General features: G+C 34.7%; 1 protein-coding gene across 1 annotated transcript in view; it reads left to right on the top strand.

Moving 5' to 3' along the window:
* htr7c (5-hydroxytryptamine (serotonin) receptor 7c) overlaps positions 1-5,988 on the top strand; it is a 28,908-nt gene extending 22,920 nt beyond the window's left edge. The window contains exon 2 of the mRNA XM_052596516.1: positions 2,383-5,988. Within this exon, the coding sequence (XP_052452476.1) occupies positions 2,383-3,130 (748 nt within the window). The 3' untranslated portion in view covers positions 3,131-5,988. The remainder of the gene's footprint in view (positions 1-2,382) is intronic.
* The last annotated feature ends 6,804 nt before the right edge of the window (positions 5,989-12,792 follow it).

Here is a 12,792-nt window from a genome sequence, read left to right as displayed (position 1 = left end):
ATTTGGTTCATTAGAGTCATTTGTTCGTTAATCAAACCCCATCTGTCTTGGGTATGTTTGTTTTTGTGTGAGCAGCTGCAGTGTAGATTCAAATAAGCTGTGCAGGACACACTATCATGGAGCCAAATGTTCAGTACAGACATTTCAGGGAGATCTCATAATAAAAAAAAATTATATTAGATGAGATTATGCTCTCAGTTCAGTATGACCTACATTTGTCTTTATGGTACTTTGTTTGCCTGATTAATCTTAATAAATCACATCTGTTTACCATTTGTAAGTCACTTTGGATAAGAGTGTCTGCTAAATGAATAAATGTAGATGTTCATCTCTTGATATATCCAATGTCATATATGGTCTTAAACTAACTTTGTGCAGCCATTCTAAACTCACCGGCTTTGTGGGATCAGTAAGACACCAGCGATGGTGGAAACTGCATGGAGATTAAATTTAGATCTTTATGGAAAAGACGTTCTTGCATAAGTGTCTCCTGGGGGCAGGGGTCATGGCAATGAGAATCCTTCATCAAACCTTCAAGAGCTGTAATCTTCTTCTCTTTAAATGTCGTTGTTTAACCACAACAGATGCAATGGTGGCATCAAGGTCAATTTCCTCAGCAACAGAAGTGGCAATAATATAATTGATCTTCTTTTGTTCATGTGTTTTTCTCAAATTCACCGTTCCTGCTCATCAACTCAACTCAAGTGGGTGCTGATTGGTTCAGACAAGAACTGCTCAGACAAATGCAATTTGAGCCACCCTCTCATCACACTGCAGTATGCCCCTGATGTGAACTTAATTTCTTTAAAATGCTGAATGTCTCGCTTCATTCACATTTGCCCCTCAATCATCTTGTTGTTCCAAACTTATTAGACCTGCTTTTTTTGTGAAATACAGAAAGAAATTGAAAATGAATGTCATGAAATTTAAGTTGTTACTCACTGAAAATGACAAGAATTGTATTTATTTATTAAATGTATTTATTTCTCCTCAGCACCATGCACTAGTCAAAGAGAGCTTCAGTAGAACAACAGTGAGCTACGGTTAGATGAGATGTTGTCAGACCATATGTCAGTAAAATCGAATTTTCCTGTCCTGTCAGCTTTATACTGTGCTTGTAGCACATGCTCTTCAATTGCACACACAAATGCGACGGTGCGTGCTGTGTATCATTTTATAGTAAAGTGCAAAGAAGCTACGAGCATGCAATGTAGACGTTATATTGTCTGTTAAGTCATGAAGTTACTAAAAAGGCAAATAAATCTGCCTTAAAACTGTGCATGCAAGTATTTGTTATATATGAGTCACATTTAAGAACATGTCTCTGAAATGCAGTGGTTTTCTAAACTGTCCTGAAGCAGTCCAGCACTGTCTCTCTCATCTAACACTCGAATCAACTTGTCAGCTCATTAGTAGAGACTTTAAGACCTGAAGCATGCCAGAAAAGGTAAAGGGTTATAAGAAAAACTGATGTCAAATACATATCATGTTCAGCAGCGGCTCTTAAAGCAGATAAAGTAACCTAATAACCCAGCTGCTGTGATGTCTGTTCATCAAAGAACAAAAGAAAAAAAGAGGAAATCAGTAACTTTTGTAGCTTTAAAGATTCAGCTTTATTTAATTTAGAGTTAAGTGTTAGATAACTTCATGCAAGTTCTGTACATTTCCTGCTTGCTGAAGGGCATAGGTAGCTAATATGATTTATTATAATGGATTTATGTGAAAATTGTTTTAAGTTCATTAAAATAAACAGTTGTTATGTTTTAAGTCTATAAATGTAGAATTGATAGCTCTCAATTATACTGTAATGTTTAATGGCTATAGTCAATGGTTAAATATTATGAAATTATGAAAAAGAAAAATATATATGTCATTAAACAATTTTATGTTGTAATGTCTTTGTTATTTCCACATTAATTTGAAGATTAAATGTGAAATTATTGCAATATAAAAGTATACATAAAAGTAAAATAGAAAAATTAATTGTGAGTTATTGAAATTTTTAATGAATTGACAGTACTAGTAATTTGGTTATGTGCTTTTGTCAATTGTATTAGTTTTTTTATATATATATATTTTCATTCTAATAGTTAATTTGTTTTCAGTTTTGTTTTATGTTGGTTTAAGTTTTATTTCAGCTAGTAACTTTAATATTTCAAGGCAACATTTTTGTTTCATTTTTTAACATTATATTTTAGCTTTATTTCAATTAACATAATTGTTTTTAATCATTTTAGTTTTTTGTTAAAGAATGAGGGGGAGCAAATGATGACAGCGATTTAGCAATTTCATTTGTCAATGCTAGTATCCAGAAATCAAAAACTTCAGCTTTAATGTTAACAATCTCATCAAAATGTCTTAAAACTATTTGTTTGATTTCAGGTATCTTGGCATCACCCGCCCTTTGACCTACCCTGCTCGACAAAATGGCCAACTAATGGCAAAGATGATCTTTGGTGTATGGCTTGTGTCTGCTTCAATCACACTGCCGCCATTCTGTGGCTGGGCGAAGAACGTTAACACGGCTGGCGTTTGTCTAATCAGCCAGGACTTCAGCTACACCATCTACTCCACCGCCGTGGCCTTCTACATCCCCATGATCGTCATGCTCTTCATGTACTACAAGATCTTCAAGGCTGCCAGAAAAAGTGGTGCCAAACATCGTTTTAATGATTTCTCCCGTCGGGGTCGCCTGGAAACCGTTGCCAGTGAAGCGCTGAGGATGCAAGGTCTAAAACCCCAGCTCACGCCGGGTGTAGCCGAGGAGTGCGCTGCTCTTTCTCGCTTGCTCAGCCGTGAACGACATAACATCTCCATCTTTAAGCGAGAGCAGAAGGCAGCTACAACACTGGGCGTCATAGTTGGAGTTTTTGCCATTTGTTGGCTGCCGTTTTTCATTCTATCTACAGCGAGACCATTTATATGTGGGGTCAAGTGTAGTTGCATACCAATATGGCTGGAGAGGACGCTGCTGTGGTTTGGATATGCCAACTCTCTAATGAACCCATTCATTTATGCTTTCTTCAACCGTGACCTACGCTCCACATACAGAGACTTACTCCGTTGCAGGTATCGGAACATAAACCGCAGACTGTCGGCTGTAGGTGTGCATGAAGCACTGAAGATTTAAAAGTAGAGTGGTTTGGCCTAAATTTGATTTACATGCAATTCAGACAAGACTGAATCATTTTCATTCAAGTATGATTTTGAAGCCAAACAGTGAGCATCGCAACATCCACTTATTGGATTTTTGAAGAAACAATGGGAACAAAAGAGAGAATTCATAACCTCATAGTCATTCAGAATACTCATATTTCAGTTCCATTAGAGCATCTGGTCAGTAATTGTTTCATTATTAGTATAGGTATACTGTATTAAGCCTGGTTTCAGTGAGAGTTAGCCCTACTAAAAAATTAACAGAAAGTTCAGCACTGATTCATGAGACATGAGTGAAGAAATTGACTTTGTTGAATTCATAAAAAAAAGAGAAAAAAATGCAAGTAATGCAAAATAAATCATTAAAACCTATATAAATATAAAATAAAATTATATTAGTTTTTATTTTCTTAATATACTAATAATTCTGTTTTTATGTACATACATTACTATTAAAAAATGAGAGGTTGTAAATAAATTAATATTTGTATTCAGCAAGGACATATTTGATTTGCTAAAAAGTGACAAAGATAAGTAAAAATCTTTATTATTTCAAATAAATAGTGAAAATTAAAATAAATGCCACAGTTTCCACAAAAATATCAAGCAGCACAACTGTTATCAACATTGACAACAATAAGAAACATTATTAACATTATCATTATGTAACACTGAAGACTATAGAAGAAGATAAATGGTGACTGAAAATTCAGCTTTACCATTACATAAAAAAGAAGAAAATGTAAAATATATTACAATAATAAAAAAAATTGTAATAATATTTAACAATCAAATAAATGCAGTCTTGGTGAGAGATAATAGACATTCTTTCAGAAACATCAAAAATAAAAAGAAATCTTCTGACCCTAACCTTTTGAACAATAGTGTATTGATTTATGGTCTTATGACAGTGAGCTATAATTGATTGTTATACTTTTAATAAAATGGTAGCTTTGTATAAAGAACAGTGGCTATTGGCTATTTTCAAAACAAATGAAACTATGGTTCATGTTTTGGCCTCATCTCTCAAGAATCAGTCTGAATCAATTATATATTTTCATTTTGAAATATAGAGTAAATTCTGGTGAATAGGGACACTTTAAATGGACAAATGTGGCCAATATTACCTTAATGAACCCTATATTTAATCAATGTTTGTGCAGCTTGCACTAAAATAATGATATCCTATAATATCCTTCTATACATTAACATTACGTTTGCCATTTCCATCTATAAATTCACAGTAAGCAGCTCATTTTTGCTGTCATAAAATTATGGGGTGTGATTATAAATAATGATGTCCTTTAATATCCTTCTATACATTTACATTACATGTTTGCCATTTCCATCTATAAATTCACAGTAAGCAGCTCATTATTGCTGTCATAAAATTATGGGGTGTGATTATAGGGATGCTCTTGGCTGTTACCTTCTCATCATAACAATAGATTCCACAATGTGGAACAAAATGTAAATCTTTACGCCTGCCTCCTTCGTGTTTAGCCAGTCATTGGTTCATTTATCTGCAGTAGGCAAAGATCATGTTCATTTCCCTCCACCTGTGAGTGTTCTGAGAAAGTATGCAGTAAAGCAGATTTTCTGTACATATCTGGCAACCGAGTCTCCAGAGGAGGAAAAATAAGGGCTTGTGGGCAGTTGTCACTATGAGGCTTGACTGATATTGGAAATCCATCAGAACATGTGTGTGTGTGTAAGTGTGAATCTCTGCCTTGAGACAACAAGAGACAGGATACTCACCTTGCTTTTCCGATGACTCAGTCCATCTATTTTAAGAACTTGAACAAGGAATAGCCGGCTGTCTTTGATGGAACATCTGACTCCGCCAGCCATTGTGCATATGCTCTGGCATGGTCAATTTTGTACCCTTTTTTGACCTGATGTGGCAATTGAAAAAGACTTTCAATGCCTTTAAGTGTCTCTTCAACCATGAATGATGAAACTCATGGTAAGTAACATTAACTGAAGTCTTGTGAAATCTTGTGTTAATGACTCTTAAAAGATAAATTATTGACTGAACAACTTGACGTGGTTGTTTACACACAGGAGTGTTCCTGGTGTACAGTTCTATATGTATGTTGCCAAGTCTTTGTGAGAAGCTTACAAAGCGTTTCTAGTCACAGATTTTAACCCTGCACCAGAAATGTTGAAATTGCCTGTGCATTTTTGTGTATTAACTTTTCCCAAGTTAAAGTGTTTTGTCAAGATTGTTGATGTAAAACAAAGCAGAAAGGAAAACAAAGAGAGCTAAGAAATGCAATAAATTGGAAAAAAAGAAAATTAGGTACTTATTTGACAATTTTGAATTTTGATCAAAGTGTCTCCAGAATCAAAATACCTGAGGGTTGTACATGATCTATCTCTTGCACTGATTTGTTGTACATGACAACAATGGCTGGATATTTAACAACTGCTGTATAACTTAATTAAAAAATGTATTTTGTTCATGGTTGCCAGAAACCAAAGGCTGTCAGTTACTGGTACAGTTGTAAAATACAATATAAATTGATTATATATTGGAAACACTTCAAAGGGAAAATTAAGCCAAATATGAAAATTTGCTGAAAATGTATTCACCCTCAGGCCAACCAAGTTGTATATGAGTTTGTTTTTTTTCCATCAGAACAGATTTGGAGCAATTTAACATTACATCACTTGCTCTCCACTGGAAACAAACTCATCTTGGATGGCCTGAGGGTGAGTCAATTCTCAGCAAATGTTCATTTTTGGGTGAATTGTTCCTTTAAAGGGTTAGTTCACCCGGAAATTAAAATTCGTCCATCTTCTACTCACCCCTGAAGCATCCTAAGTGTATGTGACTTTCCTCTTTCAGAATAATCCAATCAAAGTTATATTAAAAAAAATCCTTGCTCTTCGAAGCTTTTCAATGGGGTAATGGGGAGTCGTGGCCTACTGATTAGAGAGTTTGACTCCTAACCCTTGGGGTGTGGGTTCGAATCTTGGGCAGGCAATACCACGACTTAGGTGCCCTTGAGCAAGGCATCGAACCCCCAATTGCTCCCCAGGTGCCGCAGCATAAATGACTGCCCACTGCTCTGGGTGTGTATTCACAGTGTGTGTGTGTGTTCACTGTTCTGTGTGTGTGCTCTTTGGATGGGTTAAATGCAGAGCACGAATTCTGAGTATGGGTCACCATACTTGGCTGAATGTCACGTCAAGTGGGTGTTTGTTGTCAACGGTTTAGAAGATGTGACAAAAATGCATGGATTCGATATAGGGGCCTTTATTCACCTCCCGGAGCCGTGTGAGGGATGTTTTATTACAGTTACGCACACTTTATTTCACGTCTTCTGAACAGTTGACAACAAACACCTGCTTACCCTATTGAAAGACTTGGAGGAGCAAGGAAAATTTTTTGTATAATTTTGATTGGATTATTCTGAAAGAGGAATGTCACATACACCTAGGATGCTTCGAGGGAGAGTAGAAGATGGATAAATTTTCATTCTCCAGTTAACTTACCCTTTAAGGGTGCTTTCACACTACAGTAGAGCTTTTGATTCAGACCCAAATTCATTTTGACTTCAGAGTTTGGTTTGCTTAGTTTGACTGCAATTTTCAGAAACTAAGAACTGGCTTCCTTTCAGTTGAGTCAGAAGTGTATTGGCCACAACACACAGGATGTTGAATGTGGGAAGAGAAATTTACTGAATAGAAATTTAACATAATGCATTCCAAGAAATGAATTGCTCTTCCATATTGAGTCACACATACTATGGAATAATGCAAAGCTAATTGCCGTGTGTTTCTGAATAAATTACAGTTGGAAAGCAGCTCACACCTTTGCAGTCTCTCTGACTGAACATTTGTGGCAGATTCAAGTGCCATAAGCCTTATTCTGTACATATACAATTTTGGAGTTAAAACTAAAGAGAAAATTACTTACAGTGAAACTAGCATCAACTTCCTGAGTGATTAGCTACTAGTTACTCCCTGTTAAGTGATTAGCTACTAGTTACTCCCTGTTATTTATACTCACATTAATGGTGTAAACACACTACAATTACTACAAAAATCTACAATGGAAAAAGAGATGTGTTGGCTTGCATTCAGGGCAAACATAAAAGAACCAAGTGTGAAAAAAATGTAATGATAGACAAAGGATCATTGTGTTCATGAAGCAGGTCATAAAATACAGCATCCAGTGAATTTGTTATACTGTATTATAATCAGTGCCAAGGAATTAAAGGGTGTACAATTCAATAGCTCTGAATAGAACAAAAGCTGAAGAGCAGAAGATGGAGGAGGACGAAACATGATTGATGTATAGCAGGCTAAGACATGTCATTATCAGGTAAAGTGCCAGTACTTAAGGTTATATTAGCCATGTGCAGTCGCCTGAAAATCAATGGTTTTGAACCTGATGACCAGTGTTTTGATGCTGCGGTAGAGCCACAGTGGATCAAGAGAATAGTTTGTGGGGAAGAACAAGGGATAGTGGATAAAATCCTTTTCTCAAACTGCAACAACACTATCATCTATGTTGTGACAGAAGCTGTTCATTGATGTTCCATAACTTGGATGGCGAATGGATGGAAAGTATGTGTGCCTGCCAAAAGTTGTAGCTCCCATTTATCTCACAAAATCTGTGAAATGTATTAGTTTGTGCTGGTGCCTCATTGATATCAACCAGTTTGTGATTTAGAAAAAAAAAACTATCAAGGTAATACAATAAATTATATGTGGGGCCCTAAACTCTAGAGACAACTAGTGAAAAGTGAATTTACTGGAATTTATGTAAATGCTGTTCTTATTTATTAACTTTAGCAAAGATTAATTAAATACTAAAGTATCAATGTTTTCAAGTGTATGATGGATCAAGTGACACTGAAGACTGGAGTAATGTCTGCTCAAAAATGTAGCTTTGCCATTGCAGGAATTAATTCCATTTTAAATATCTATTAAAAAAGGAAAATAGAATATTTGACAATATATTTACTGTACTTTTGATCAAATAAATACAGCTTTGGTGAGCATAAGACCCCAAATAAAAAAAAAGTATAGTATGTAAAATAAAATACAGGTACATTTTCTTCATTAGAAATTATATTTTATGCATGAACAGTAATTTACTTAAAATTGTTCAGATGCATGGACCCCACTAAAAGTGTCAAAGTATTACAATAAGAAATAATCATGTTTCAAAGTGTTTTTTTTTTTTTTGTTGTTTTTTTTTTTTTTTTTTTTTTTTTGCAGTGATGTCATAAAATAACTATTTGGGGTTCTCTAAACCTTCCAGAGAATAGTTCTTTTTTTTTTAATAACCTAAAGAACCTATTGTCATTATAAAGAAGCTTTTGTGCAATGCAATTGTTCCATGGATGTTAAAGGTTTTTCATGGAACCATCAATGCCAATAAAGAACCTTTTACCATTTTTAAGAGTGTTTAGCTATTCAAAACTGTCTCAAAAGCCTCATGTTTATTGTTTTTAATGATTGGATCTAGATGGGAATACATTGCTGGATCCATTTCAGCCTCAGAGATCTGATTTCTTGGTCCATTTGAGCTAAAGATCTAATTCTTGTTTAGCATGAAGTAATGTCTATTCTTCAATAGAAGCCAATTTTCCAAAGAGGTTTTTGCAGTGTATTAAATTTTTGCAGTGCGTTAGTGACAAACAATTGTTTTGAAAAGTACCTTAATATAGATGTCTTTATCTTTGTTGAACCCTATATTCATTTGGGTTATTCAGGAATATGAATGAATTTGGTCATTTGCCAAATTTCTCCAGACTGAAACATGTCCTTGCTTTCTCAAGTGAATATAAAAGAATATGTTCTCTTAATCTCTTGCCTTTGTTTGAAATGGCATATAATCACGGCTGTCTTGTAATTGTGATCTTGTATGTCTGGAAGGAAGATCTGCATTTGTCATGCACATCTTAGTGCTCAAACACAATATGGAAAGCCAGCCAGATGTTGCCAAACCTGAGATCTGAAAGCAGAAAGTGTTTAGGGAATCCATAAATGTCGTGATAAAAGTTTCTCAAACTGATGTGACAGGATGAGACAACGCCTGTGAAAACAGGTGTCAGCTTTTGTATGCAGGTTTGGCATCACTGCTTTTTTAAAGCATCCTGTGAACTATGCCACATTTTCAGAAAGAAGTATCATAAATGTTATTTGTTAAGAGCTTTGGTTTTTTTCCCCAGCATAATGTTACTCTTAACTGCAATGCAGTTTTAACATCTGTTCTATCTAAATGACCGCTGGTAAACAAATCTATCTTGCTTGAGTGTTTCGCCAAACAAACCAACCCATAACACTATTAACTAACCTGGGGAAACACACTTGCTGTATGAAGTACTTCCTGTTAACATAAGTTAACAGGATGTGGGCAGAGTTGAGAAGGATTTTTTTTTTTGTCTTTGTAAAGTCATGTTATATAATGTGTCACATTTGATCACATAAAAATTAGCTTTTTCTACTTCAATTATATATTTATATATGGAATCATAAAATTGTGAACAAGTTTATGAGCCGTAAGTATTTTTTTCAGTAATGTCTGCATATCACCAGCTGGGTAGACATGATGACATGCTATTTTATTTTTTATTATTGCATTCAGGGTGAACAGTCGTAACACATACTGTGTACACACTCATTCACACACACACCCTTGAGTCTGAGCTATGAACTAGATCGCCATCATAAAACTGTCGAGAAACAAACATCTGAATGACCTCCTGGAAGAGATTCCAAAATAAACATCACATTCGGTTAACAATTCATGGGTTGAGAGGTTTTAAGTCTTATAACAAAGCTGGGAGAAATAGAGAGCTTTTGGGAGCCGGGAAAAATTCTCAGGCTCTTAGAAACGCAGAATGAGAACTGTGACCCAAAAAGTACTTTTTGTTCTTCTCCCAGCTTGCAGGGAAATATTTTATTCAGAGGTTGTGTGGCAGATGTGCTCCCGATACAGCAGTTCTGATGGGCACTTAGAAAAGGAGGTGTGGCTGATGTACACAGGGAGAAAAGCAATCAGAAAGACGATTCATGTTTGTGTTGAGTCTATAACTGGATCTGGAGAGGGCAAACCTCGGCACACTTCAGCTGCTCTGTTATTAGAGATCAGATGTTATTAGAGGGACTTGCCAAGGCAAGCATCACTACTGTTATACCTCATACTTATGCTGATGGATTTGAGCAAACTCCTAACCCTAAGTATTTAACTTTTGGATTGCGGTACAGAGATGAATGATAGCTCAAATCCTGTGGTTTGTGAGGATGTCTGCTTTTACTTTTGTGAACTGTTTTGACAATAGCAACCACAAAGCATAAGATTAGGAACCGCTCAGAAAACCATATCATCATGGAAAGTGGTAAAGGTAACAAAATAAAAAGGGTATGAGAATAACGGGTATGAAAAAAATAACATCCAAAAAGGCCTTCAAAAAGAACAAATGGACAGTTCACTGCCACTGTCCTATCAAACTCTATTTTAATAATAGTCAAACCGTTTCAACCCTTTCTTTCTTCGTCAGGTCAGGTGCAACCTGAAAGAGTAGGTCTGGACGACAAACAAGACAGCAATCAACCAATAAAGATGCATAGTACTAAAAAATAATTAAAATAAATTAAAATAAAAAAATAAAATAAAAGGGACACCACACATTATACAAAACTAATATACAGTATAATAAATATAAATATAAATATAATAAAATACAATACTAAATTAAATATAAAAAACATAAAAATGTTAAACGCACTCATTTTTCAGTCTGTTCAGTTTGAGAGTCTTACTGGTTAATTAGTGAATGACTTTTGCACAGACAAACACTGCTTACAGTGTACAAAATGTAAAAAAAATAAATAATAATAATTCAATGTTTACATGCACTTTAAAAATCTGATTTCAGTCTGACTAAAGCAGTTTACACACTTATCGGGCTACAGTTGGCCTTAGTGTTGCCTGTTTGCTCCAAAAGCCAGAAGTGAATCACAACATTCATTTAATACTTGACTTATTCAAGTATTTGATTATTCATTATATACTTGGTCAAACAGATTAAGACTGTAGTGCATGCAAACATACTTATTGATTCCCAACCAGTAGGTTCCAAAGGATACTTGGAAATAGATTGATTTTACTTAAGTAAAACTAGTGTACAAAAATAAAAAATATGAATTTATTGAAATGAGGAGTGCTGCATGACATTGCTGAGCTGTAAAAAGAGCTTAAAGAGTTGTTGCAGGTGAAACCATTAAACATTAAACACACACACACACACACACACACACACACACACACACACTGCCTGGAGGAGAGTTGAAGAGGGTCACAGCAGAACAAGTGTATATACTGGTGTTTAAAGATGAAAGTGGAAAAGTGCATAAGAGGTTGAATTCTATTTTTATCATATTTAAACCGGGACTCCCAGTTGGTCTCAGAGTCAGCATGCAGTCTCACACAGATAATATGTATTTTCTAAACATTACAATCACATTATAGAAATTAGTTCTCATTTGCAATGTTGAAATAACCAACATAAAATAATAATTATATAAACAGGAGTGTTGTAATTATCTACTGTATAGGCTATACTAATATTCCTGAAAAGATAATAAAAGTAAATGATTTAGTAAGAATTATAATTATGAAAAAAAAAAAAAAAATGAACATGCTCTTTGATCTATTACATACATTCCATAATAAGGACTCATTGTTTTAAAGTAAACATGACTTTAAATTGTGGAATAAATATATTTGTTAAGATTAGTATGCAAATCATTTGATTAATTAATTGACATATGTAATTATATAAAAAAAATATGAATCCACTGGTGATTAAATGAATTTCACAAGTGGATATAAGCAGTGTTGATTAAATATGAAACATGATTAAATACAGGAGGCTGGGGAGTGAACATTTATTCTAAGTTATGCATTTAAATCCTGTAGTAAACTGTCTGTAAAAATATTTTTCCAAATATTACAGTATTGAACATGAAACATATTTTAGTTTTTTTACTTCAGAAGTTTACATTTAATTCAGTTACTTGACATTTCTTTGTAATTGATTACAAAACATTTCTGAGTAAAAATTGTTTCTATACCATTTTTTTCAGTGTAGACCTTGGGAGAAATGTTATTTTAGACTCTAAACTGATTCTATTTTATGAAACCTAATGAATTAAGTAACTACTGTTAAACAAGAGGATGCAGACAGCGCTGACTACTCACTGTAAGAGATCTCTTGCGGCCCATTGATCGTCCATGTGACCTGCGGGCTGTGTCTGCCCACATGAGGCCTTCCAGCACATGTAAGTGTGCTGAAGCATACAAAGATCCATGTGTTTGTTTATACTGAAAAGGAACACGACACAACACACTTTCATATCTGGGTCGATGATGCTGTCATTTGAGGCCAGGGTCATTTTTAGTGCAGTTATGAAAGAGTTTGCACAAAACCATAGTTTAATTAAGGAACATCTAGTACATTTTCTTGTGGGAAGCAATCAATTTTAACATTCTGGGTTCAGTACAACTGACACTCGACTGACAATATCTGTCAAGTCAAGTCACCTTTATTTATATAGCGCTTTTAACAATACAGATTGTGTCAAAGCAACTGAACTGCATTAAATAGGAAA

The sequence above is a fragment of the Carassius gibelio genome, chromosome A5 (genome assembly GCF_023724105.1).
Source record: "Carassius gibelio isolate Cgi1373 ecotype wild population from Czech Republic chromosome A5, carGib1.2-hapl.c, whole genome shotgun sequence".
Lineage (NCBI taxonomy): Eukaryota > Metazoa > Chordata > Actinopteri > Cypriniformes > Cyprinidae > Carassius > Carassius gibelio.
Note: the sequence above shows the minus strand (reverse complement) of the source record. Positions and strands in the feature narration are given on the sequence as shown.